The sequence below is a fragment of the Calonectris borealis genome, chromosome 7, assembly GCF_964195595.1.
Source record: "Calonectris borealis chromosome 7, bCalBor7.hap1.2, whole genome shotgun sequence".
NCBI classification, from domain to species: domain Eukaryota; kingdom Metazoa; phylum Chordata; class Aves; order Procellariiformes; family Procellariidae; genus Calonectris; species Calonectris borealis.
Genome location: NC_134318.1, coordinates 30,020,629 through 30,048,422, shown reverse-complemented (window position 1 = coordinate 30,048,422; position 27,794 = coordinate 30,020,629). Strand labels below are relative to the sequence as shown.

General features: G+C 43.4%; 1 protein-coding gene across 4 annotated transcripts; it reads right to left on the bottom strand.

The window, feature by feature from the left end:
- Positions 1 to 49: 49 nt before the first annotated feature.
- Positions 50 to 27,794, bottom strand: PDCD11 (programmed cell death 11). 4 transcript variants are annotated; one of them, XM_075154961.1, is made up of 36 exons: positions 27,650 to 27,793; positions 26,371 to 26,482; positions 25,665 to 25,796; positions 25,318 to 25,485; positions 24,261 to 24,422; positions 23,511 to 23,634; positions 22,961 to 23,142; positions 22,324 to 22,431; positions 21,584 to 21,790; positions 21,146 to 21,270; positions 20,466 to 20,526; positions 19,624 to 19,770; positions 19,262 to 19,513; positions 18,248 to 18,391; positions 17,347 to 17,547; positions 16,614 to 16,784; positions 15,992 to 16,211; positions 13,516 to 13,668; positions 12,342 to 12,457; positions 11,657 to 12,177; positions 11,116 to 11,178; positions 10,532 to 10,640; positions 9,940 to 10,029; positions 9,503 to 9,605; positions 8,794 to 8,971; positions 8,064 to 8,120; positions 7,139 to 7,261; positions 6,730 to 6,852; positions 6,361 to 6,556; positions 5,829 to 5,948; positions 5,353 to 5,496; positions 4,025 to 4,275; positions 3,202 to 3,370; positions 2,776 to 2,929; positions 2,054 to 2,219; positions 50 to 1,353 (listed from the first exon to the last, which is right to left on the bottom strand). In XM_075154961.1, exons 2-36 carry the CDS (start codon positions 26,470 to 26,472, stop codon positions 1,182 to 1,184), a joined length of 5,514 nt encoding a protein of 1,837 aa, XP_075011062.1. In that variant the 5' UTR covers positions 26,473 to 26,482; positions 27,650 to 27,793; the 3' UTR covers positions 50 to 1,181. The 4 variants fall into 4 exon arrangements, with proteins under 4 accessions (XP_075011062.1, XP_075011063.1, XP_075011064.1 ...); XM_075154962.1 differs by having other exon boundaries at positions 11,657 to 12,174; XM_075154963.1 differs by lacking the exon at positions 6,730 to 6,852.

Sequence of the window (27,794 nt, the reverse complement as noted above, 5' to 3'; positions counted from 1 at the left end):
TGAAAATCACTAATTCTTTCTGTCATCAATCACTGGCAATTGTTACGAGAGATGGCTGTGATCATGGGATCCATCATAACTGGACGCTGTGGGCTTTACAGGAATGCGCCCTTTCAGCTGAGGAGGCCAAGAGCATCCTGGGCTGCCTTAGGAAGAGCATTACCAGCAGGTCGAGGGAGGTCATCCTTGCCCTCTACTCTGCAGTGGTGAGACATCTGGGGTGATGTATCCGGTACTGGGTTCCCCAGTACAGGGAGAGATACAGGCTTACTGGCGCGAGTCCAGCAGAGGGACAGGAAAATGACTATGGGATTGGAGCATCAATCATACAAGGAGAGGCTGACAGATCTGGGGCTGCTCAGCCTAAAGAGAAGGCTCAAGGATCTTATCTACGTGTATAAATACCTGACACAAGGGTGTAAAAATGGTAGAACCAGACTGTTCATAGTGGTGCTCAGTGACAGGACAAGAGGAAATGGGCACAAACTGAAATACGAGAAATTCCATTTAAAGATAAGAAAACACTTTTTTACTGTAAACTTAGTCAAACACTGGAACAGGTTGCCCAGAGAGGCTGTAGAGTCTCCATCCTTGGAGAAATCAAAACCAAACTGGACATGGTCCTGAGCAACCTAGTCTAGCTGACCCCTGCTTTGTGCAGGGGTTTGAACCAGATGATCTCCAGAGGTCCCTTCCAACCTCAACTATGCCAACAATTCTGCATTGCTCTGCCAATTGCGAGGAGTACAAAGACATTTGAGATAAATCTTTCAAGGTGTTAATTCAGCCGAAATGCAAGAATCTTCTCTGACATCTTGACAAAGAGAGAAATCAATTTATAAGACATCACTGTACTTAAAAACAGTGGATCATAACTGCACCATTTCCCCAGAAAAGTAGAACACGTATGGCTGATATTTGTATTGGTTGTAAAACAGTCTACATTTAAAAACGTGTCTTCAAAGTCATCAACAGACTAGGATTATTTGTAACATCTGGACAAAGCTGCAAACATTTATCAATTTTTTTCCTTAGATTGATTGTTCTTTCCAGTTTGGTTTGGTCATAGACCAATACTCTCCAGAAACTGACTGTCCATGGACACTCTCAGTGGAACTCCACACTTCTCAGTTCCCACACTGCATGGAGACGGAGTCTCTCTGCTTTTACTTGCGCCATACTTAGGTGTCAGCAAGGGAACTCTTGGTCTCCACATACTCAAGTGCTGCTCTTTTAACAGACAGGACACTTTCTGTTGTACCAAATTTCTTCTCATAATCCAGGTAGCGTTTAAAGAAGAATTTCATCTTCTTTGGTGCCAAGCTCAGGTGTATGACCCTCTCAAAGATGTCCCTGCAAGAAACCAAAGTGATTCAGATCATTGTGTTGGTGATAGCACTCAACACAAGCCCTGTATCCTGCCTTTGAACAACGAGTAGAAAGTCAGGGGAGCCATTCAACCTGCTGCGAAGTGCTGGTGCTTGAAGAAAGAGATTCCTGACAACTGACCAAAACTTTGAAGTAGAAGCCTTCTATTTGCTTGCAGAACTTTAAGGCTGCTGGTCAACTTAAGCTAAGATCCAGCCACTGTATTTGACCCTGCATTCATTAAGTGGATGTGGCTGGATCCGTAGTGTGGGAAGCTGGACTTCCTTTTGTCAACTCTCAGAAAAGAAAAGGGAAAAAAAAAGTTTCTCCATTTTTATGTTACAAGATACACAAGGGCTTGATCTCGCCCTTCAGATACAACCAGGCAATCCCTCCAGAGGGACAGATGAACCTCAGTGCAAGTCCTCTGGTTTCTGTCACGCAGGTTACTACTTACAAATCAGTCCCTCTCTGCCCTATGGATCTCCTTGGAGTCTCCCCAGTCCTGGCAAGGATAAGCCCTTCCACACACCCCAGTTTTCTTTCTCTAAGTGATAAAAATTCTCTTTTGCTCTGCTCTGGGAGGCCCTATACAACCTCATGCTGCAGGGTACCTCTGCTCTTTTCAGGTGTTGCTCCAAGCACTATACTCTGCCCCTTCCCAGCCTGCTGTAGCACAACTCACCGTACTTCCTTCTGGCTGCCATATTTGATCATGATGTCCATGTAGATGGACCAGATGTCTGTCCTCTTGGGATAGCTGTTGAGGGTGCTCTCAAAGAGGGCCTTGGCATGTTCTGGGTCCCCAAAACGGAACTCCAGCTGTGCAAACCTTGAAATTACATCCACATCTGGAACAAGTAAAGAAATGTTAGGGTATCACAGCAGCCCTCTTCCCTATGAAAAAACACACAAGTGATAATTACACAGAACAGAGGCAGGCACAGAGAAGCACCATCTCTACCCAGAGACAAAAGACTCTGCACCAAGGTGGGATCAGAGTGGGAGACAGAAGGGTCACAGTTCACTTCCCATTCCAGCTCTCTGCAGGAGACAGACATTTATTCTTACATTCAAAATGCATCTTGCAGCATCCATGGGCAGCCCCACAAATCTGGGACTAGACCCACTGAACTTTTCTAGAGGGCTGTAAGACTCAAAGTCTTCTTTGTTTTGGATGCTTTGCTTTTGCCCATCACAGCAAGTTTTATTACAGGAGGGTTTAGCATTGATAACCAGGCGAAATCTCCCCTCCCCTTACAGTCAAGGGCAGCATGTTTAGCACCGATGTTTGCACTTTTCACTTACTTCAAACATTGTCACAGGCAGAGCTATCAGAGAGCAGCTCATCTACTGGAGACCTGTCAACACATGGTCCACATTATGAATAGGGAGGAGAGTGCTTACGTTCTTTGGTGGGCAAAGCCTTGAGAGCACGCTCCAAAAGCCTGTGTGTAGCCTCAGTCTGGCCTTGCTTCAGGAGGAAAGAGGCGTATTTCAACCACACAGATTTCTCCTGACGGAAACGCTTCAGCATTGTGTGGTACAATTCTTCTGCTTGCTAGAAGGGCAGAGTTGGGTTAGATGACACAGATTCATAATAAAGCCTTGTAGCTTTAAAACTCTTACTCTTGGCCCAGGTATCTCCAAACATGTATGAGAGAGAAGCAAATATCAATAGTTCCTTGTCCACTGTCAATCATAACTATCAATCCCAGTTAGGAACAAGATAGGCCTAATGTCTGACAGCTGGAAGATTACACAGCCAGCATTGGTAATTTACTGGCATGACTGAACGGAATACGTGCCTGGGACCTGCTTGCACTATCTTACCTTGTACTTCTCAGAATTGGCATAGATGTCACACAGATGCTGGAAGACTTTCAAAGGTTCATTGTATTGAACAGCTCTCTCAAAGACCTTCATCAGTGTCTCCTCAGTACCATACATGTTCTCCAAGTTCAGCAGAGCTACCCAGACATTCAGCTTCTCCTGTTCTTCCCTTAAAGTGGATGTGAACAAGAATACTTAGCCTTTTACCAGCCTTCATCAGCTTTTTGCAAACCACCCTACAAAGACTCACTGGCTTGTAGCCTGTCTCCAGGACAAAGGAAGGTGGCATACTGCTCACTAAAACACCACTTCTGGAATAGAGCATAGCAGTTGTTTCACACTACAACTTTTGGTCACTGTTCTTTGTAATTAAAAACCACAAGGATGATTCAAGAAAGCAAAATATACTTAATAATGCCGTAGAGATGATTTAATACACAAGGGTGCAGCCCTATGAAAGAGCGACAAGTTTCACAGTTTGTTTCATGTTTTGATTTAAGGACAACATCACTGACAGGTTATGCTCTTCCAAACCCTTCTGACTGCTCAGAGGTATGTCTGTGTGCTCAGTGATACCTTGAGGAGTTACTGTGCTCAGGAGCTGCAGCAGTTAGCTACAGGCCAAGTGTGGTGACTCAGGCCAGACCTTCAAAGGGCCAGCTGACAATTGCACCATTTAATCCTTTTGACCTCACAAACAGACCCTGCCACTCCACACACACATGCACACACAGTGATGACGCAACCAATGCTCTTCTCCCATCACCACTGTCGCACCATGATTTATTCTTTACGGCAAAGAAAGGCAGAGCCCCATTATTACCTGAAGCAGATTGTTTTAAGCGCTCTCTCTGCCACAGCTCTAGCCTTCTCAATCTCAGTAGCCTGGAGGTGGAAAGCCATGTACTGTAGCCAGAGGATGGAGCTGTTGGGACTGCTCAGCACCAGGCGGTCAAAGTCATCTGCTGACTGGGGCTGTCGACTGGGGTCCATCAGGGCTGCCTCTAATTTGCAGAGCTCCTTCTCCTTCTTCTGCTTCTCTAATTCCTTCTCCTTCTTTGTTTGTTTCTTCAGCTGAAAGAGAAAAAAGAGGAAACTGGGGAATAGCAGGTACTTCATGTGGGAATAGGCAGGCTCAGCTAAAGCACAGACAGGCCCCAGTATGCCCAAGGCTAGGCAGTTTTCACAGGAACAGGTGGGGCCAATTGTTTAAGAGAGGAGGAAAATGGTACACACACTCCACCCCTTCACACACAGACACACACAGTTCACACCTCCAAGAAGAGCAGCAGTACATGAAATCTCATTTCTTTTAACGAAACGCATTGAGGGACTGAATACTTTGCTAGCCTTGCATCCCAACTGCAGGATTGACACTGCACCCCTCCCTCTCATTCTTCCATCTTTACCCTCTAGGCCAGTGCTCACCACCACCCTGCACTCTGTAAAAATCCAGGGTACATGGGGAGAAATTGTGCAAGACTGGGATATGTTGCTGGATCACTAGGGTGACTCAGGTCTCAATTGGGAAGTGACAGTGCCATAGTTCTCTGCACAAGGCAGCTATACATTGGGCAACAAAGCATAGGCCATGCACGGCCTTTACAGAGGTGAATTTTGAGGGACAGGGGAAATCCTGAAGAGCAAACATGAAAGCAATTCATGAGCTTGTTTCCGATTTTGCTGAATTGCTCACACTGAAAAACTCTTCTAAAAATTACAGCATAAAAGAAAAATTTTTTGGTGTTTTTCTAAATAAGAGGACTATAATTTGAAAAGGTTTTTAATCTCCAGCTTTTCCTGTAAATTTACAACACTCAGAAAAGCAAAAAACAGAGCTGACATCAAATACAAAAACTTTACTTTCATGAAAATGTTTGTTTGACCCTAATTATTCTTTTAGCATGCCAACATGAGAAGCCCCATTTTCATGCATCCATGCTAAAATAGGGCCTTTTCTCCTCTGCTTCAGAGATATCTGCTGCTAAGTCCAGTGCTCGGAGTAGTTAAGGAAGTTCTCTATTAGCTGTCACAGATGTTCCCTTGGGTTAAAAGGCTTTGCTATGGAGCAGACAGACATGCAAATACCGAGACATCACATTACAGCCACCATGTGGTGTCTCCTGTGCAGGCAACACTAGTACACAGTACCTTCGACTGTGGATCCTCCTCCTCCTCGCTCTCTGAGCTCTCTTCCTTCTGATTCAGCACAGGTATATCCATTGCATTCATGTCCTCATCCCAGGTGAAGCCCACGGAAACCTGCAGCCTGGGAGCTTCACCAGGTTTCCTTATCTGTTTGGAGGAAGACAGGGAATGCCCTGGGTTTTAATTTGAAGTTTTTACACTGAGATCAGACAACAGCTGTTTGCTTGTGGCTTCCCTCTGGCCAGTACTATTGACTTCTCACACTTGCAAACAGCCCACCAGCAAAAACATTAAACTCTGGTCCCCTTTGCTGCAATTTAAACTCGATCCATCTCAACCCATTTTCAGATGACACAAACACCAGTCTGTGTCACTCCTACCGGCAACAGTGATACTTATTGGGTCAGTTTTGACTTGGATGACATCTCAATAGGGCTGGAAAGTCATTTCAGGCTCAGGTTCTCCTCCAAACTTCTCACCTTAGATTTCTTTTTAGCTGCCTCTTCCTGCTGGTCATCATCCTCTTCCTCCCTGTAATATACCTCAATTCCACTGTCATTTTCATCTGCTGGGCAGATCTTTTTTTTTGGCTTCACCTCCTGCAACAAGGAGAAATGAGTGGATGGTGGAGGGCAACAACTGGGATGAATCTTAAAGGCAATTCTGATTACAAAGTAAAGAGCTTGACATCAGAGAGAGGGTGGTGCCCTGGCGCAGCATCCCCCACTATCCTCTCACATCACAGAGACAACAGAGAATAAACCCACGCTCACTTACATATGGTGCCAAGACGAACAGAACGGGCCACACAGGCAACATAACTGGGCTGCCAATTCAGTTAACTCTTACCCAAATAGAATAGTTTCTGATCTTTGCTAATCTCCAATGCAATTTAAGCTTTTTTTCCTACTCTGTATAATTCCTTAGCCTGATCCCAGTGGATCTTCCTAGTCCCTTCAATATTTGGGCCAACTAAGTCCTTTAGCATGTCCTGCGCAATTATATCCATACCTGCTCGCTTTCAGAGTTTCCCCTTCTCCGTTTTGTCTTCAGCTTAAGCTCTTCTCTCTTTTTCCTATCATCTGCCTCTCTTTTCTCTTCCTCTGCATCATATCGTGGTAGGCCTAGGGATTCAGGCAAGACGCTTGGCATCCCGGTGTCCTCGGGCAGGAGAGAGAGCTCAATATGTTTTTCTTTTCCATTTACACTGTGGTGCATTGCCAGAAGTAGCAGGAGAGAAGAGGAAAAAAAAATAACAGAGCATTTACAATGACTGCAAGGATATGAACTTCTTCCAAATCTTCCTGGCTTTTATCCTCCCTCTTTCCATCCTCTCCTTTCTACTAATTCATGGACCCTTTTAAAGAACGTTGGACCTACCCAAGCACCTTGGCAGTGAGCAGCTTTCCTTCAGGCAGGTGCTTTTCATATAAGGACTGTTTCTGTACAAAGTAAGGGGAAACATTCTGGAACAAGATTCGGCCCAGAAGAGAAGTGGACAAGCTGAGAAGAGGAGGAAAACAAAAAATAAGTATTCCATAGTGGAGGAAAAGAAAAAAAAAATGGTGCAGTGACTATATCTGTGGCACCACCAGTTCTACGTAGCATCAAATGAACTTTCCCTGCTTTAATTTCATAGGCTCAAGAAAGCAGCAATGACCTCTTGATTCCCAGGAGGAGATTCATTTTGCGACATCACGTTACACTAGAGGCTGCCCCCAAACAGTATATTCAAAATAAGTTCTCCAAGACCCCTCATTTCCCAGAATAGTTTTCTTATGCTACTCACCCAAAGAATACACCTGATGGAGTGATTGATTTGACATAGCCTCTCACTAGCTGGCCTTTTTTAACATCTTTAATACATGTTATTTCAATGTCCCCCACTTTGCTGTTGCTCTTTGGGTTTAGCCTAAAAGAAAAGAGAGGTTAGAAGTTAAAGCACTCGCCTGAATAATCCAAATTCTGCTCTGGATATCAAAAAAAGAAATCAGTATTAACAACAGCTAGTACTTTCTGGAAAACGTACCGGATCGGAGACACCCTTCAGTTTATTCAAATGTACTAATGGACTATCTGCATCTCTGCCAAGCTATACATAGCATTAGGGAATGGACATGCTGCTGTAAACAAAGCCAAAGAAAGCAAAGCAGCCTGGTTTCCTCTGACACTAAGAAAATGAGGAGAGTAAAATGCTGTCTGAAATTCTGCACAGCATTGGCTTGGGATTTTTTCCCCACTTATTTCTAAGATACTTCATTCCACATGGTTTATGCATTTTTGTTCCACAGAGAAGACAAAGCAAGAGGCTCAGTTTTAACAGACATTTAGGACTAAGTCTGCTATTTAATCAAAATGGTTAAAATGCAGCTGAACACTGAAAAGTCACGTGTTTGTATTGCAAATTCAGTGGTGGAACTTTCCCTTTCTTCCCAAATAAACAAAGAAAAAAGTTGTCAGGTCTAGAAACTATGATTAACAGAAATTAAATCTGAACCCACTTGATCAGCTCTACATTAAGTGTCAGACACCTCCACATTTGCCAATACACAGGAAAATCTTTCTGAAGTAGGAACAAGTCTCATCCCTTTAAAAATATGTAGTCCTTGTCCTCTTAACACTTCACACTGATCCACCCAAACCAACAGTTATTGTATTTCTCTATCCTTTTCTTCACTAGTAGGAGATCAACAGACTGGAGGGACGACACATACCGGGATTGCCGGAGAGATAACTGGATTTTGCCATTCTCATTGGAAAGGATGTAACACCTGCATGGCAGAGGAAGGGGAGAAAACAGACAGCTTTTTTACCTATTAAAAAAAGCCACAGGTAGAAAATAGATATTTTCACTAGCAGAATGAAGCTCTAGAAGAAACAAACCACTCTGTCCCTTGGAGCACTTGCTCCAGCAAGTGCACACAAACCAGCACGACATACCAGTTCATGAAACCAGCTAAAGGGCTTTTTGAAACATATCTACTTGCTTTATCCAGTCTCTATTGCCAGTACAAAAGACTTAAAGATTGTTACAGCTGAATCACTTGGCCTGTTGCACTCTCCAGCATTCCCAACAAGTCTGTGAAGTAGGGAAATGCAATTACTCGTGCATTACAAATGTAAAGACAACTGACTTGCCAAACAGCCCACAGAACCACAGCAGAGCTGGGATAACTGGCTTCCGTCAGTCCCATCAGCACCTTAGCTAAAAGGGTAGACTCTCAAAACACAGTCCAAGGTGGCAGCTGAAAAGGGGCTTCTTCCTACATGGAAAACGCAAGACTTTCACCCAAACGCATACAAGGTCATAAGTCAGCATTACTTCTTAGCTACAGACTGAACCTTACAGGTCAGGCATCACTTTATGGCAGCAAAAAGCCTGTCACCAAAGGGGGATATTTCTAAGCCTTGCAGCTTGAGGGAACAAGAAAGAGAATCACTGACCTGACAATCTTGCCAACTTTGAAGTCACCCAGAGGATTCTCCGTGTAAGTATCATTCAGGTGAAAGATGCTGACTTTGCCAGTCTTCCCACCTGGCAGCGCAACAGTCAAACCAATGTGTGGAGTCACCTTTGTTACCATGCCTACAGTGATGGTGTCCTGCTCCAGTGACTGAATTCCTGGAAAAAGTGAAGGAGGGAGAAGGCTTCATAATAGTCCAAAAGTATGCAACAAAGCAACAGGTGTAATGAGTCAGTGAAGCTGATTTTGGTTGCCTAGTCACATATCAAACCCACCAATCTTTGGTAAAGTGCAGTCTATGCACTTTCTCAGTTCACAGCAACGTTTGCCTTGGTAGCCTAGACAAGGTGCCCTAGTTGCACAGTTCCAGGATCCAGGATCCAGAATAACTGACAAATGTTGACAAATGTACCATCTCATGTCTGAGATCAGAAGGGAATACATTCATAAGGGCTCAGAGAAGGGCTTCAGTCTGAGACAGTAGGAAAGTGATTCTTCAGTCTAAAGGCGTGACCTCTCTTGCCTTGCATGCTGCTACATCTGGGTCAGGGCCCCGGGGGTTAGTTCTGTCCTACAGGGAGGTACAGCTTGGCTCTGGAGTGTAACGTCTTCACCTGAGGGGTCAGTGCAGGCCCACCTCTGAGTAAAGCATCATATGCGGTGGGGTCCTTGTTAAGGCTCCACTATACCTGTGAGGGACAAGCAGAGGTTTGTTTCAGTGACATCTGTTCCAGTCACTGTAGCTGATATTGCCTGGCCATTTTTGAAGCTCTTTTCTGGATGTTTTAAGACCTGAAAGAAAAGACAAATTTCCACTTATTACCAGAAAAGGAGCTTTGCGCAACTCTGACCAGTGTTTCTTCTATGAAGCTTTACACTTTCTATACACGTCTTTGATGTGTACACTTGACTGATAGCTCAGCATTGCTTCAATGGCTCTGCTATCCTGAGCCAAACTAGCTACAGGCATAGTACTTGCTTGTCAGTGATGTCAGGGGCAGTGATGCCTAAAGGGCAGAGCACTGGGTTACGAGTTCACATTGATGTCAGAAGCGTCTGCAGTCATTACTTGCAGCCATGTGCATGGAAAAAAATTTTGTGTAGCTTATCTGTAATGGCCTCTTACCTTGGTGTTCAGAGACAGCAGCAGATGAGGAACTCTTCCTCGAATGTCAGGGGTGACTTCTACCTCCAGCCAATTTTTGAGGATGTTATACTGAGAAGACACCAAATAACCAGCAAAGACAGCATGAGACCTTGCAGAAAAAACCCTTCCCTGGTGGATTCGCTGATTTTTAAGACTAGAAAGCCTTGGCTCTTGCACCAAGCAAAAAATGGTGATTTGGCTTCTACTCTTACAAGCATAACGCTGCTGTGGTTCACAGGCAAGTGCACACAGGGGATCAGCAGTGAGCGTACTTTGTGCTGGTGGCATACGCAATTTCTCAAAGGCCATTTTGCTAGAGTGCAGGGTGGGAAGCATCTACTGGCAACAAACAGGCATGTCAAAGAGGATGAGCCAGCTCAACTCCATCAAGTAGAGAAAATGTGACTTCCTTCTCCTACTCTCCCCATAAGACACTGCACTTTGCGTGGGCCGCTCTCACAGTTAATGAGGACCATAGTAGTGTCAGTCTGAAGGTCTGAACTAAGGCCCCTGAGGTCATCCCCACTTGCTGCCTTCCACAGCACACTTCTTAGGAAGACTCTGACCTCACCTTCTTCACAAAACAGGTGACTGTCTGTCCAACACTGTAGAGTCCAAGTGTCTTGAGGGTGCTGTCTTCTTTAAGGTTCAGCATTGCTGTGACTTTCCCTTCTATTTCGCTGTTTGCAAACAAAGAAAGAGGACATCAGTAAGACAGTTTTGGTCCTAATGACGAAGACAGGAGTTAGAAACCCAGGAGATTATGGAAAACCAGTACTACTGTGACAATGCCTTTGTGACATTCATCCCCATCCCCTCCCCAGCTGCATCCTTCTGCAGGGAATTAATTCTTCCCTGGGCTTAAGAGGGAATCCTTCTGACATGAACGGACATGCCAGAATCCAGACTGGCAGAACCTGAAGCCAAAAGGACATTCAAAGGAAATCATGCGGTAGGAGAGCACTGTGAGGTTTAACACAGCTCCCAGACCCATGTTAGCGTGAGAGAGAGAGTAACAGGCCTTGCCACACTGCATACATGTGGAGGTCCTTGCTCATGGCCAGCTCCTTCACAAATGGGAGGAACAAGAGAGGGAACCTACAAGGATACAAGGTCTGTGAAGCATCTGCAGACAGCACAGAGGCCAACACTTACCTTGGTCGAATGCTGAGCTCTGGAATGGACCGTGTGAAGTGCGGATGGGTGATGGGCAGGTACCTAAAGAACAGGAAAAGGATCAAAGTTTCTCATGATCTGCCCAGGCCCCGGTCACCCACCTGTAATCCCCCTGCATTGGCAAAAAAAATAGGTGTAAGCCCTCTGAAACTACCAAAGCCTTCCAGTTCCAGTTCTTCTTAGTACTATTTCAGTGGCAATTTAGGTACGCAAAATACTCTGGCAAATTTAGTCCCTGGGGCCAAATCCTGCTTGCATTTAAGACTTCCACTGGACCTTAAGAGTTTAGACATCTTTTTTTCTTGCAATCTATACACAAGATAAATACAGTGACACAGGTAAAGAGCTCATTCACTGAAACCTAGATCTTGGATAGCATATAATAGCAGATTTCCTCAGGCCTCAGCTACTCCAGCAAGTATAGCTGTAACAGTATCTGGTGAGAGGGAGCATCCTAGATCATCCATATAGTAACTGTTTCACCCCTTGCATTCTCCCAGTTATGAGCATGTTTTCCCACCTGTGAGTATTCACATCTCTGCCTCCAATGACTCGGGCAGTCACCTTCTGTCCAGCTTTCAGAGTATACGTTGGAAAAGAGCCTATGGGCACTTCATCCAGAATCCGGGATGCATGGATTGAACCTGTCAGCTTGTCATCAATAGCAACTGTGACATGGGTTGGTTTGACGGATTTCACAGTACCAGTAACAACATCCCCCAGGGAAAGTGAGTGTTTCACAGCAGCAAGCATCTCTTCTAATGCTGTCTCAGATTCGTTCCGGACCCTTATAAAAACATTCTTCTTTGCTGGTCCTTGTACTGCTAACAAGACTCCATGGTCATTCACCTTCACTAATTTTAAGGTTGCAGAGATTGTTTGTCCCACCTTCAGTTTTTCTGAGTCAAAGCGGAAGGTGTCATTGAAGTGAGAGGCTATGGGGATAGCTGCCAGCTGGCCTGTTTCCAAGAAAGACACGATGGCAAACTCTTCTGCTATGTGCTGCACGATGGCAGGGTGCTGGGAGTTCTCTGTGAGCTGCTAGACAGAAATGGAGATAGTGACTTCTCCTGCTGAGATTTTGATTCCCTCCCACTCTACCTCCCTCAGTTCTAAAGGAGGAAACAGCCCCCCCCCAAACTCATTAATTGCCTAGAGTTTGCTAGATGAACAGAAACACACAAATCCAAAAATTGAACACATACTTGCTTGGCTCTTCGTTTTAACAGTTCTTCCCGAAGAGAAACATACACCTTGGATGTGAGGGCATCCACATGAAGAACCAATGCCTTGGTTTTATCACCAGGAACAATATTTTTGTCTACAAATGAGAATAAGGACATTATCTCCTGATGACAGTGAAGAATTTTCAGCAACTGAGCTAGTAGCACATGACAGATAAGAAGGGTTGCCTGTGGTTCAGTTTAATTTCTGAAGATCATAGTAATAAAAAGACTGCTTAATTACTAATTGTAACTAAGTTACTGTAACAAAGTCAACTTAGTACCAAACGTATAATAAGGCTCTTCAAGAAAAGAACAGATTCCTGCAACATTAATGGCAAGGAGGAAAAAAAAAAGCAGGCTTTTTTATTTGGATAGAGTCTGATGCTTTCATGGAAGAACTAAATTCATTTTATGAAGATGCAACTCTTAAATAATGCAGACAAGGCTGACTAAACACAAATTCAAGGTAATATAGGTTTTGAAAAAAGTAAGCTAACAGTTGCCCAAAACCATCATCATTCTATCTGTTGCTGAGGAAATAAAGAACCTCTTCTGAACACAGAAGTGCTGGGATATTATTGTGGCTGAAGTTAGCAGCTTATATTGGCTTCATTGGTTTATTCGTTATCTCTGAATGTACTTATTTGGTTCTGCATAATACCGCACTTTTCTGCTTTAATTTTTGAATTGCAAAGTACTGAAATTGCAGTCCTCTTTTAAAGTCACACTGATTTAAAAGAAAAATTAACAGCAATTTCAGATAGAGCTCCAGGATACTCAGATACTCCAAGGAACATATTTCTAAAGTAAGAAGAAAAAAAACTGAGAAAGCTGGAGCTTGCATTAATATTTTGTCTATATAGAGTATGCTTCAACTAAGGATCTCAGAGCACAAACTAGACCTTACAAGATGCCATAGATATGAGGCAGGATTAGGTCTGGTTTACAGATGGGGTAACAGAGGCACAGGTAGGTTTAAGCGATATGTTCCGAATCATGCAAATGGGACAACAACACATTAGGAAACTAAACTACCCTCCTTACTCTGATCAGACTCCTCCTATGTTAGTTCCTCATCAGCAGAATTCATTTCAGGACAGAGGTTTCAAAGTACAAGAGGGAAAACCAAAGCAAGCAAAGACAAGACCCTCACCTCCCAAATGGTAGCGAGTGGCTGTAACAGTCAAGCCTGTGACACAGCTGCCACTGAACAGTGCTGAGCCATCCTCCTTCACATCCTGCACGACCAGCTGCAGCTCCTTCCCAGGCACCAACTCACAAAGGCCTTGGGCCCTGCTGGGCTCCCCTAAATAAAGGGAAGAAAAAGTGGGAAGTCAGTTTTACCTATGTTGTTTCTTTGCAAAACGACGACAGCTTTCACATTTGCTCAAGAGTGCACGAACAAGCATTTATATCCACCTCCATAATGGAAAACAAAGTTTAGGGTCCTGAATCTGTAGAAATACAAAGTAAATTCTAAGATTTAATCAAAGTAGAAACACTTTTGTGACATTAAGGATCTGATAACTTTGGAGAGAACATTTTCCAATTGTTATAGAAACACTGGCACACAGCATTGCATATAGAAAAAGGTGAAAGCAAAATAGATCAATACTAAAAACACAAAACAGACCTGTCACTTCACAACTGTAGGAAACAAAACATTAAACACTACTGGATATATAAAAAACCTAAAAAGGCAAAGTTAGAATTTGATAAAAATAAACTGCAATATATCCATTATTCCTAACACTAGAAAAACAGCATGTGAGAAAACCTTTGCTGCAGGACTCGTTCAGCAAACCTGTAACACAAGTAGGCAAATCTACTCGTACAAACTCATCCTCCTGTGAGTACTAGGGTTATCACAAGCACTTGAGTGCCAGCCTAATTATCCTTGTACGTTCTAGTTAAGCAGATCCTGGCTAAGGCTCAGGGCAATTGAAAAAATCCCTCTGTGATAATCAGGCATCCCATACACAAATATCAACAATAAAACACAACTTGATGATCACAGCATGCACAAATGCAGATTTCTGTAACATAAGAATATTAGGCGCAGTTCTTGACTGCCAGTAAAAAACAACGCTAGTGTCCTTCACAGTCATGGTTAAAAAAGCACTGTTAGATGAAGGTAAAAATGGTAATTTCTCATCAGTTATGAGTTACCAGTAAATACAGTATGCATATAAATAATACATCATTACTCTTGTCAATGATTCCTCTTATTTTGATGAACAAAGCTAGTCCTATTTGCTTAAACACAGTAAGAGCACCCGCTGCCTGCAGTGTATAATACGCGAGTAAGGAAATTCTTGTTCAATCAAAGCCTTCTTTATTATTTTAACCCTCCAAAAGCATCACTCACTTTAAACAGATGTACTATTCTTTACAAAACACCAGTGGAAAAAAGATCATGGCTTTACCATCAGACAACTAACTTGTCCAGCCTTTCTAATGTCACAGCAAGTGACATTGATGCACTGACTCAGGCCACTTCCAGTTGTCTTCTGTCCTTCCATCACTTTTGAGTACAGAAAATTGACATGATGTGCATTCTGATTCTTATGTCCCTATCACCCTAGTATCCGGGCACCAGTGCTGTTTTTCCTAAACTAAGTAAATAGCAGGGGCAGGTCTTAAGTGCCTGTTTCTAACACATGAGTTTGCACCCAGCAAGAGCCACTCATATTGCTTATCACTATTCTCTTTTCAGGCGTTTGGGGAAATTCAGGTTTGGGCATTGGGCAGTCTGTTTTGCTTCACTGGTGCTTTGTGGCAAATCGCTCAGGCACACAGAAATAAACTCCTTCTGGACTTTCATGAGTCATTCTTCCACTTAAACAAAAAAACACAATAGGAAAACCATATGCCTACACCTCTGTCAGCACATTAGATAGGTTTCACAGTTTGGCCCAATAACCCTTATATCTATAAGCTCTTTGGAGTTTAACATCCGTTTACTGACCAGAGAAATCAAGTCTGCAGACTAAGGCTCTTAAAATACAAGAGCATAGAGTACTAAAAATTAACCATTGCCAGATTCAAAATAAACAGATAGAGACAATGCTTCGTGTGACATGTAATTAAATGGTGAAACTACTGCCACATGTCTCAGTCGATTAAGTTTTAGATTGGTTCATAAAGCAATTACAAATATTCACACCAAAAAAGTGTCTGCAAGGCTGGAGAAAGGCTTTTGTCCACAGCACATCCGATCTCACCCTGGCCTTTCTTATTTTCACCTTCCCAGGCCCTTCAAGGAACCCATCCTTTTGTACCCTTGTATCTCCCTTCCTCTTTTGGTACATGGACCTCACATTTTGTCTATTTATACCTTTATTTTTAATTCTCTAAGCTTCAACCCAAAATTAATGTAAAAGGCCTAGCAGACTTCAATGAAAAGAGCAGCTTCTTTGCCTTGTTCCAGCTGTAGTTCCAAAAAGCCTTCTTGTCAGTGGCAGACACTGCACACACATCCTTCTTCTAATAAGCATCTCTTGGAAGCCAAGTCTTTGCTTGAACTGACCTTTCTCTTGCTTAAAAGAAAACGGTTTTCCCTTTTTGTTCCTCTCGAGCCCCTTTTTTGTGGTATGATCCCCTTTAGCAGAACATGTACAATCTTTTACCTGTTCTTCTCAACAAGTTCCTGATTTCTTTCACTTCCTTGAAATATTGGTTCAGCAGGGCAAAGCTCTCTGCAGCAGAATCGCCTGAGCTGCACTCCGACACCTTCAGATTGAGGAGCACACGCTGCTTCTCCTCATCAATGCTCATCACCTTTGCAATCACAGTCTGTCCCACCACAAAGTGGTCTTTGGTGTCCGTCACAAACTTGTCACTCATGCTCTGTCCAAAGGAAACAAAGGGGTGAGGGTTACTGAGCACAGCTGCTAACTATCAACCACCTGCAGCGCTGTTCGGGAGAAGAGTTTGAGTTAAGACTTCATGAAAATGCGTAAGAGAAATTAACAAAGACTAACGAAAAGCCATCAATTAAAATGAATTACTGACATCACATGAAATCCTTGTAGAAGCTTAAGCTCATTTCAATAAAGTCCTTTGTTTCATTTTGGAAGTGAATTAAAACACAAACCTAAAAGCAGCTTCTACCCTACTGCAGGAAGCTGTGCAAATACAGGATCCACAGCCCTCCTGCTCCCTCCTTGTTACTGTTCCTCTGCTAAAAGCCATGTTTCAAGCATGCCCGATTACTCACATGCTGTTTACTGAAGTGAATGCATTGCTTACCACTTTGGGCGCCAGTCCTGTCACACCAAAAGGGAACTCCACAAACACTCCAAAGGGCATCACATTCCTCACATAACCAGTCAACAGCATCCCAGGCTGGATTTCAGAGAAATTTCTCACAACTTGCTCCTCCTGTACAGCAGAAATCACTGCAGACTTTCTGCTCAAGATCTGAACAACCAGTTAGGAAAAATGGGAAAAGGTGAATGAAAGGAGCCTGATGCCAAGCAAATCTCTTGATGCTGCTAACCATTGGGCTAGAGCACTTTTTGCAGATTAGACAGTACAGGAGCTCAAAATCCTGCAATTCCAATTTCTGTCTTGATCTCTCTACACTAAAATTTAGCAACTGATGTCTCTTAAGCTGTCAGCATTAAAGATGTATGCTTCACACTAGCAGAAATGTCAGCTTCCTAATATTTCAGTTCTGATTTTTGGTATAAAAACAGCAAAATTTTTACTAAGGTTGTGATATGATTAACAGCCCAGAAGTTGGTTGGGAAGATCAGTCAATCCACAACCAAGTCCTGGTTCTGAGAATTCTAGCAGCAGCTGAATCTCACTTTTAAAACAAGCAAGTTATAATGACTCTTTGAAGCATCACTAGCTTGACAGGCACTTCCACTTCAACACGCTAACTACTGTATCTTCTTTTTGTTGCAGATACTCTGGATTCCTGACAGATATCTCCTTCCCCCTGCTTTGTTTGACTGGTTGAGGTGGCAAAGGATACGATATGCTCTCCCTTGTCACTTAGACACATAACTCTGGGCAGGACATCTCCCTCTTGAAGACAATGCCACAGGAGCTTGCAGTTAGCAACAAAGTCAGAGAGGTGCACTGTGGGAATTGAGGCTATCACATTGCCTTCATCTTCTAAGACAGAAACCTCTAGCCCATTATCTTTCTTCTTCAAGACTTTCACATCAACCACCTAAAAGAGAACAAATACAGTGATATAAAATTCCAAGTGTCTTTGAAGTCATCTCTTTTGAGGCACAGGGTACCAAATGCTGTGCTGCAGGGGCTCTGACATGGCCTCCCAGCTATATATGAGAAAATCTCACATCAACAGGGCTGAGCCTAAAAAGCATGCCAACATTGATAGTAAAATAAAAGTAATTCTCAGCTCCCAGAGAAATCAAGAGCTAGAAACATTCTCTTGGTTGTGACTTCCTATTTGAAGGGCGAAGAGAATAATTTAAACAAGATTAGAACTGTCCTGTTCCTGCATTAGCAATATCTGCAGGGTGTTGGAAACTATGTTCATTCCAGAGACAAAAGGGAAGCATTTCAAAACATTTCTCAAGTTGACTTTTTCCAGGGAGCAAAAGCAGCTGCTTTTGGAGTAAGAACATCAGCAGCATCCAGAAGAAAGAGGACTCCACCTAGGAGTAGGAGCACTAATTGGTACCTCCAGAAGGACTGTCCTGGGACTCCTTTATTCTGACTTCTGACAACAGAGATCCTGTTTTTGATCCAGGAGGCCAACCACACAATAAGAAATGCACATTTAATTCTAGTTCCTGACCACCAACAGCTTTTCTTGAAGCAAAATTGTTCAAAGTGATCCCAAATTGTTTGGAAAACAAGTAGGAAAAGGCAAAAAAGGCAGCAGTCATTGAATTCAATACCTCTCCTATTTGGTATTTCACTTCCTGTTTCTTCTTTGGAGTACATTCCTTTTTGTCCTCGGGGGCAGGCTTGCTTGATAACCTGAAGGACAACAAGAGTCTTTCCTGATGAGGCTCACATTTTAAGACCATTACTTTAACAACCTGCAGCAAAAAAGATAAAACGAAAGTTTAATTCAGTTGACCCTCCTCCTCAGTGTTCTAATACCTACAAAATGAGACAGGGAAATGCACACACACAGTACACTCTCACACCTAGGACAGCAGGCCAGTGACTGTAACGTAGCAGATTCAAACAGAGAGAAATGTGCGTCTGATGACACATATGGAAAATGGAAGTACATAATCGTTAAATGACCTGTATGTGGCAAGTCTGTAGCAGAGTTGAGAATAAAATTCAGATCTCCAGATTTGCAGTCAGAAATCTTGACTAGAAAATTACCCTTCTCCTTAGCCAGCCAACAAACAGCAGGATTAAAGACAAACAAAAGCACCAGAAAAAATACCGAAGAGGGCTGGTATCTGTATAAGCTTACCCACAACAAAGACCAGGACTTGGTGAACAGCATGGTTCCCAGAGTGCCTGGTTTAATATGTGCAGGATTTGAAACAAACAGGAAAATCAGAATAATGCAGAGGCAGAAAATCTCATCCTTCTGATTCTGTAGGTAAGAGTTTTAACTTCCTCAGAAGAAACTGCAGCCTAGAACCCCAAACTTCTACTAAGATCTCGGTAACTCAACCAAGTGTAGTCCCTATATGACATACCATGGTGTCTCCTGCACACCACAACAGAGAGAGACTAGAAACAAAGACAGTTCTGTGAAATACTCAAAAAAGAGCTGCTCCTTTCACAGCCTAATCTGCTTAAATGGAGCACGACTGTTACTTAAAGTGAAAGTAATCTCTTGGTGCAGCTGGTTCTTCCAGGGGAAAACCCATGTTGAAGCCAACTCAACTGCAGATTTCTCTTTTGCATTCAAACACAATGCACGACATAGGTACATTAATTACCTGGCCTTCATGGAAGACTTTATCTGGACAAGATATGGGTTCTGAGCTCAGCTCATTCTTGGGTACCAGACCTTTGACATCATTGTAGAACTTCACAATGCAGCCAAACTCCCTCGCACACACCACAAAGCCATGTGTGATCAGACCTGGTTTTGCATCTTCATAATTGAAGAGGACTGGAAGCTTTGATTGGACAAGACTTTTCTTTAGAGTAAGAATCAGCTTCTTTCCTGCAGGATTGCACTCTAGCACCTACAAGAAGGTTCAAAAAGCATGTCTGCCATTGTCTGATCAATCCAGTTGCTAAATACTCAGAACAAAAGAGTGCAAAGCAGCTGACGACCCTGCCTGGCAGCTCTCACCCGACACCTGACTTCATCTCCTATGTTGTACTTCTTCTCAGGTTGCTTCAGGATCACATCAGCGAGATGCATGGATGGCACGAGCCCTTTAATCCCATCAGTCACTTTCACCTGCATCCCAATGGGTTTCAATGCAAACACTTTGCCCTAGAACCCAAAATAGGGAAAAGGATCAGTAAATTCAGCATGAAAAGCAGACCATGCACAGGTAGGAAACAGCCAAGACGCTGCACCCGCTGTTATCACCAAATCTAATCACCCTCCAAAAAATAAAATCTTAGTCCAACCCACATGCCACCCAACCAATCTGACCCACTAGCTTTTACACATTACATAAGGCTGTTTTACAGCCTCTTTTCCTTAAGCATAGGCTACTTCTGCAAAATCCCGATTGACTTTGCAAACTAAAATTGTTTCCAGAGACATATCCAATACAGTCATGATTCTGACATAAGAATGATCATAACTGAGTAACTTTCTGTCTATCAGCTGATTGTGATGGTCCACACATGAACTTCTACTTTGAGTGCAAGGCAAGTTTTAGTTTCTTTCACTCAAGTCTTTCTAAAAATGTATTCATGGCCCTAAATAAATGACTGATTGTGGCTAAAATTTTATTGCCTCGGCAGCATCATGAAATGAAAACCTGAACAAAATGGGGAAAGAAAAGTATCGCACTCCATTAATTGAGCCCTGCAAGGAGAGGTTTTTCTCCTCACTTTCATCTCAGTAGTCTGGATCAGAAGTTGACTATGCACATTAGGCAGAGGAAAGGCACATTAGCTAGATCATCATTCTAAGCGTAACGGCCGCACAGTACTGTCAGTCCTTCAGAAGCTCACCTGCACCACATCCCCTGTGTGGATATCTTGGTATTGCAGAAACCGCGCTTCAATAATCTGACTAAGAAAGAGACACAGCAAGAAATGACTAATCAGTCAACTTGAAGGAAATCCAGGATCTTTGCCCTGTCCCAAATATCCATTATCCCACACACTCCCAGTGCTCTACAACTCCAGAGTTCTGTGTTTTACTCCAACTGACCCACCTCCCAAAACAGCTCTCTGGATATAAAGCTCAGGGAGGTTCACCAGACTCCACTCCAGGTGACAGCCACACAGTTACGGCCACCAGCCATGGCTCCATGAAAGGAGTACCCATCATCTGCATTGCTTAAAGCCACATAGATGGAAATACTAAGAGGGAGAAGGAAAATGGGCTGGGACTTGGAAGATCAAGGTTCAATTTTCTCTTCAGCCACAGTCTTCTGACATGATCTCTGCAGAATTAATTTAGCCTCCCTGTGCCTCAGCCCACCAACTATATTGATGGTGTCCCAACTCCCTATAGTATGGGGAGGATATGCGAGATACCCAGACAAGCTGAAGTAAGACAACAGAGATATAAGCCAAAAATCCCAAATGGCAAGTTCCAGTCCAGCAAACCAATTTGGTATTTTCCACTCTCAACCAAACCCTTCTAATCCTTCAACCAATTTTCTGGAAGAGTCTATGAAACTTACTACTTCAGAGATACAATACACATCTCATCCATCAGGCTGTAGTCAATGATCCGACATTTATGTTTGCATCCTGTCTTAAATGCTCCAGGTTTAAAGGATTTTCTGGTTTTTGAAAGATGTTTCAACTAGAAAAAACAAATTACAATTTAGTGTTTGGAAAATGGAAGCACTGATACAGACCTTAGGTTGAAGTGGTAACATCTGACCAAATCGTTCCTCTAACATACTTGCTCTACGCAGCAGGTTTCACCAGTTCTTCCTCAACAACCCTCCTACATTCCAACCTGAACAAGGGGAGGTATGATCTGGCAAACACCTTCCACGTTGTCCTAATTTTGTTGTATTTGTCTCACAAAGAACATAAAACCTCCTCCTAGCCTCCTTCCCCAGGGAGCAAAGATAGCTATGGAGGACTTCTCTCACTGTCCTGGTACCTACCCGTGCAAATGCAAGAGTACCATCATCAAGCTCAAAGACGGCACCAAACTGCTTGTAGAAAGCTTTCACTGTCGAATCTTCCACCACTGCCCCCATGCGATCATTGGAGAGCTGGTTTGGGGATCCCCCAGGGTGGAGGAAGGACTGCCGTAGAGTAAGCCGCACCACCTTGGAGGTGGGGTGGATAGAGAGGATGCAAGCTTTCATCTGGGAGAAGATAATATGTTCGTTAAACACAAGCTAGTAAATGAAAAAGGTGAAAAGCACTTTGCTCATGTTTTTAGACATTATGCTTGGTACCTGAACTCTTTGTCCATGTACAAGCACTTCCCAATATCGTTACTAAGGTATCACTTCAGCTCTAACAGCTTCACTGATGAGGGATTTTTGCTTTTGTCTGTTGTTTATGGGCTAGTCTGGTACATGACCGCACAAGAAATTTTCTTGTGCATGTCTCTTGTGTTTCCCAAATAAGTCTTCCGTTAGACTGCTTTGATGTAATTTTGGGCTTTCTGACGAGGCAGGAAAGCATAAGTCCCACTGACTCCAATATCAATCAGGTAGCCCCAGGTATGGCTTTGCTCTTTACAGCTCTAAAGCAGCCATGATAGTAATTCAAATAAAAGATGAGAGACAGCTATCATCAGTAAGATTTCACAGATTATTCCACTGAAATGTTGGAGAAGATAAGAGATGTTGCAAGCAACATACCAAGTCCAGCCATCCTTCACCCTCCTTACCACTTGATCTGGAGAATAGTTCATGGATTTCTCTGGGTCCATGTGCATGAAATCCACAATGCCAGTGAAGGAAGACAGAAAGCTCACTTTGATCCCGAGTGGGGCCACCTAGAAGGCGGAATGAAAAGATGCCAAAAAAAATTTGCAGGCAGTTTTCATGCAGCTCAGAAAGAGAGCAACTGACACATTTCACAAAAAGGCACTGTCAGTGCTAATCAACAAACGCATCACAAGAGACAGGAAAACCACTAACAATTCTGCTTTCTACATTGTTTTGCAAAATCAATCCTTTAGTTTTTCAATAATGCTGTGTTTACTCTGAAGACTACTGCTAACTTGTGGAATACTTTTCCTAGGCAAAGGCCAGAGAAGTACAAAATGGATCCTGTTCTGCTTCAAGCTTCATCACCAACTCCAGGCTGAAGTCTTTATACTCATGGCATCACAACCAGGACAGAGATCAGACCTTAGGTGAATGAAGTGGAGGAAGTGTCTAGCAGATAGTAGTGTTTGCTATTGTAAAGTAATTGAGCCCGAGCACAGGGCATAAACTTCCATCTCTACTTCATCTGCCTCCCTACCTTCAGCAAGGCTCAACCCCGCCCTCCCCCCCCAAAAACCCCCAACCAGAGCTTACCTTCTGCACTTGAGCTTTCACCACCAGCCCTGGTAATAAATTAGAGAGGGTCCAGTTCTGTCGCTCTGTTGCAAGGGATGCAGCAACCTCTGATCGATCAACGGACAAACGGACCACTCTTCCCTCGTTCTTTACTTCCACAATGACACAGTTCAGGTTCTGGCCTATTTTCAAGTCAGGTCCTACAAAGACAAGTCACAGCATAAAACCTCCACCACGAACACTCAGGGATTCCCTTCCGTTCTTTCCAAAGCTTTTTCAGAGTTCCCTCTACTTTAAGAAGTTAGAACTCCTCTCAATCTAAGTGAAGTCTACTGCCAGAAGGGATGGATGGGCTTGGAACAGTAGCACAGCCTGTCAAAAAACAGGCTGAAACCCAAAAGCTTGTTACAGACTAGCCACAAAACTGCTGTTTTCAGCAACTCACAAAGACTCCAACTTGACCCAATCTCATTGAGGTTCACTAACACCACAGATATAACAAGCTTTAATCCCTGTCATTCTCCACCTCCATTTTAACCCCAGCAGCTCCTCCTGCACTATTTCTTACCTCTCTTGACTGCTTTGATGTAATTTTGGGCTTTCTGATGAGGCAGGAAAGCATGAGTCCCACTGACTCCAATATCAATGAGGTAGCCATGGTCTTCCACACTAGACACAAAGCCAGACAGCAGCTGTTGGGAGGGAAGCACTGCAATTCAGTAACATGGTGAAACAGCTGTGTCTTCAAAGAATGCACATCTGGTAAGAGATTCCCCACCCAAATACTCAATTGTTTCATGAGGACAGAGAGCTGAGGTTTCTAGAGTAGCAGAAAGAATACTACATTCTTTCTTATCACAGAGCTCATCTGGCAGTGAGGTCTCAACTCTACGCTTATCCAACTATGCACGTATGGAGTTCACAAATCAGTAGGGAAAAAAATTGGGATGCTCAAAAATAGCAGGTGCTCTAATTGCAGGCACATGCCTGCAACCATACAGCTGGAAACACAAAACCTAAACAGCTAAGCACTTCTGCAAAGCAGGTTAAATATTATTCTCTGCATAAACAACAACTCAGAAATAAGTCATTAAATAACTTGCCCACGTTGAAACAGAATCTGGTGAATGGATTTCATGAGTGACAACTTGGAACCAAGACCCAATACTGCCCTCTCCTCTCAGGTCTCTTCCATGGTGGGAGCAGCTCCACGTTCTGCTCTGATCCCATGCAAGGACAAACTGAAATGTTCCCCCACGCACTGTGCAAGAAGCACTTCCAAAGCCTAAAGAGGCTGTGACAGACCCAGAACACATACCATGCCCGATGTTAGTGCTGAAGCGTTCAGACCCTTATTGACCTTCTTGGGGTTGATCGATAATTTGATACTCCGACGTCCGTCAGCACTTTTCTCAACACTGGTTACGATGCACCTGACCAGTGTCCCTGGAGAATACATGTCCGAGAGCGTATTCAAGTCCTGCCCAGCAAGATTATCAAGAGAGAAACATACAAATTTTACAATTTTAAGTAATATAAGAAGGCCAGAATTTGTTACTGAAGTAGCTTTTGAAATCAAAATCCCATAGGAAAGTCCTGTTTCTCTGTCAACACTACAATAAAAGATAGGAAATGCCACAAACACCAGGATCTCAATATAGAGGCACGGATGACATTACATGATGTTGGCAAGTCTAGTAGGCTTTGCTTAAAAAGGAATACTGTGTGGGCCAGAGTCAGGAGGTTGAAGCTGAGAAAATACATCTACAGAGCCAACAGTGACCCTAACCTCACCTCAGTCTTTAGCAGGGAAAACCACTGCCACCAAAAGGCTACACAACTGGCAGATACCACATTCCACACCACCTTGGAAAAACTTACAGAGCGCTGACACCAGAGAGACAGGATAACAGATTACTCCATCCTCGTTCTTTCTAGCAATCATCATTATCAGGAAATCGCAAAGTTTGCTTGGAAAAGCCGGTTCCAAACCAAGGTCAGTCTCCATTAGCACTGCGCAGCAGCATGTTGCATGCAGCAACACACAATGAAATTGCAAGGACCGTGCTAAGCCCCACGCCCTCACATCATCTTCCAACCACTTCCCTAACTTCTTCCCACCATTGCCTACAGCCAGGGATCAGTATTTAGCTTCAGCAGCAGATAGGCAGCACAGGTCTCTTCATGTTCAACAGGCTGTCTATGAAGTTCAAGGACTGTTCAGCCAAGGCTAAGGCACTGCAAGCAATCAAATTCAAGTCAGCTGCAAGACACCAGAAACCAAGCTCCTAAGCAAGGCCTCAGGGTTGGTTCTGAGGTATTATTAACAATCCCTAGCTCCCAGCACAAATCACAGCCCCGATCCAAGGTCTCACCTCCAGCAGTTCTCCTTGGGCCACCTGCTTGCTCAGCATTTTGCTGTAGGCATCGCTGATCTGCGTGACTGGCACAAATCCTGAAAGTCCATTGGGCAAGCTGATGACTAGCTCGTAGTCACTGACCTCTTTTATACAACCAAGGAGCAGCATCCCCTCACAGAGTGCCTGGGAAAGCAGGAAGAATAGCATACAGTGGATATCTCGGCAAGTCAGTGATAACAGGGTGGTAAACACAATTGTGTCCCGAATCACTGATGTATTTTACAGGTTTAGTGAGGAAGAAATGCCATTTTTACGCAGCCCAGAAGACAGACGAACACAAAATCAAACATTTATCCACAAACCTCAATTGTGAGTGGTTCAATATTCACTACATTGTCTTTAGCAGCAGCTGTTTTGTCTGCCTTGAACTTTTTCTGCTTTCCTTGATCCCTTTGGCTCCTTTTTCTTTTCTGAGATTGTTCTTCATGGTGAATCTAAAGCGGATTATAAGCATAGAGGGGAAAAAAAAAAGTGGATAAACAGACAAACTTTGCACTAAGGCAGAACTCCGCTGCCAGGAATAAAATTAGAAGAAAATACTAGGTTTGGAGAAAAAAAGAGAATGGCCTTGCTAACTGCTATATGTCTACATGCAAGTCTTCCAAAATATCTCCTTTTGGGCTGAGGCTGATCATTTATAAAACTGTGAATCTTGGGAATGGAAAAGAGCGGCGCGAGTGATCTGCACCACACTCCACTAAACAGAAAAAGAAAGACCAAACTTAGCCTGTATCCATTAACATCGGGACAAGATGCTTCTGGAAAGTTTAAAAGCTAAACCCTGGCCGATAATTTTGATTGAACTGTTTCTGTCATCACATTCAACATGCATCAGACATCACGGATCTTTAATAGATCAGCAGAAAGGTGCATGTCAGCAGTTATCTCTTTCTAGAAGTCCCTTCTATAGTTTACTATAGAAGTAAAGGATGGGAAGGATTGCGGGTCATATTCTGACAATGGAAGAGCTCTGAGAAGAGTTAATCGAGAACAATGCAAACAACATACATCAAACAAATTGTCCCGCTCTAATTTTGAGTTGGGGGTTTTTCCCTCTGTGGGTTTTTTCTGGATGCCCCCTCGAGGAAAGTTTTCTTCCATGGATGCCATGCTTGCGCTTCTATAGGACAAACAACAAAACAGAGGTTAAACTTGCAGTTGTTACGCTTGTTCCTCACAAACACTGAAGAGACATGAGAGTCAATTACCCCCAGACTAAGAAAGAATTCAGGTGGCTGCTTTACAGTTAGTCAGTGACAAATTCGAAACTCATGTTTCTGTTTGACTACGCTGAAGTGTTGCAATGGTCCATCTAAATACATGCATCCCTAACACTTTTTACTATTGCCAATTGTGCTAAAGTATTAATTTTTTAAGGCAGATAGATGCACCACATAGATATTCATAAAACTGCTTTAGCCGTAAGTTTCCTGAACAGATCTTTATTACATTCAGTGGGCAAACTGAAATTACCAGCTTCAGACATCAAGTAGAAGGTTGTGACTGAAACGCTAAGTAAGCTTGGTCTGCATTTTTACTTTTTGGATACCACCCTTAAATGCCAATATAATTTGATACATCTTCGTGTAAACTGTAAGTATATCTATATGTGTATTTGATAGATATCATAGAATCATAGAATAGTTTGGATTAGAAGGAACCTTTAAAGGTCATCTAGTCTAATCCCCCTGCCATGGGCAGGGACATCTTCAACTAGATCAGGTTGTCCAGAGCTCTGTCCAACCTGACCTTGAATGTTTCCAGGGATGGGGCATCTACGACCTCTGGGCAACCTGTTCCAGTGTTCCACCCTCATCGTAAAAAATTTTTTCATTATATCTAGTCTGAATCTACCCTCTTTTGGTTTAAAACAATTCCCCCTTGTTCTGTCGCAACAGGCCCTGCTAAAATTTTGTCCCCATCTTTCTTATAAACCCCCTTTAAATACTGAAAGGCTGCAATAAGGTCTAATATGTTTAACCTTACTACGTTTCAATCAGTAAACAACACCTTATTTATTAGGTTATGATTCACATCCTATTTATTACTTTGCCCAACAGAACTTCTACAGAAATTAGCACTGAAACGATACTTTGACAAATATAAAGTAGTCTGTTAGACATATAAAACTATTTTAAACATGAAAGCACACAATAAAATTAAAGCTCATCACGGCACGCTTCATCACAGGGCTCGCTAAGCAACACAGACACCTTCCACGGCCGGTAACTGAGCCGGCTGCACCGGCCACGCCACGCAGCTGGAGCTCTGCCCGCAGGGGCCTTACCTCCCCCAGCCGCTGCCACGCTGCCCCCGCAGCCCCTCACTCGCCGCCGCCGGGCCCTGGGCCGCTGCCAGGGGGAGCCCGGGAAGGAGGAGCGGGCCCAGCAGCCGCACGCGGGCAGCACCGCGAGTCAACCGGAAGCAGTACT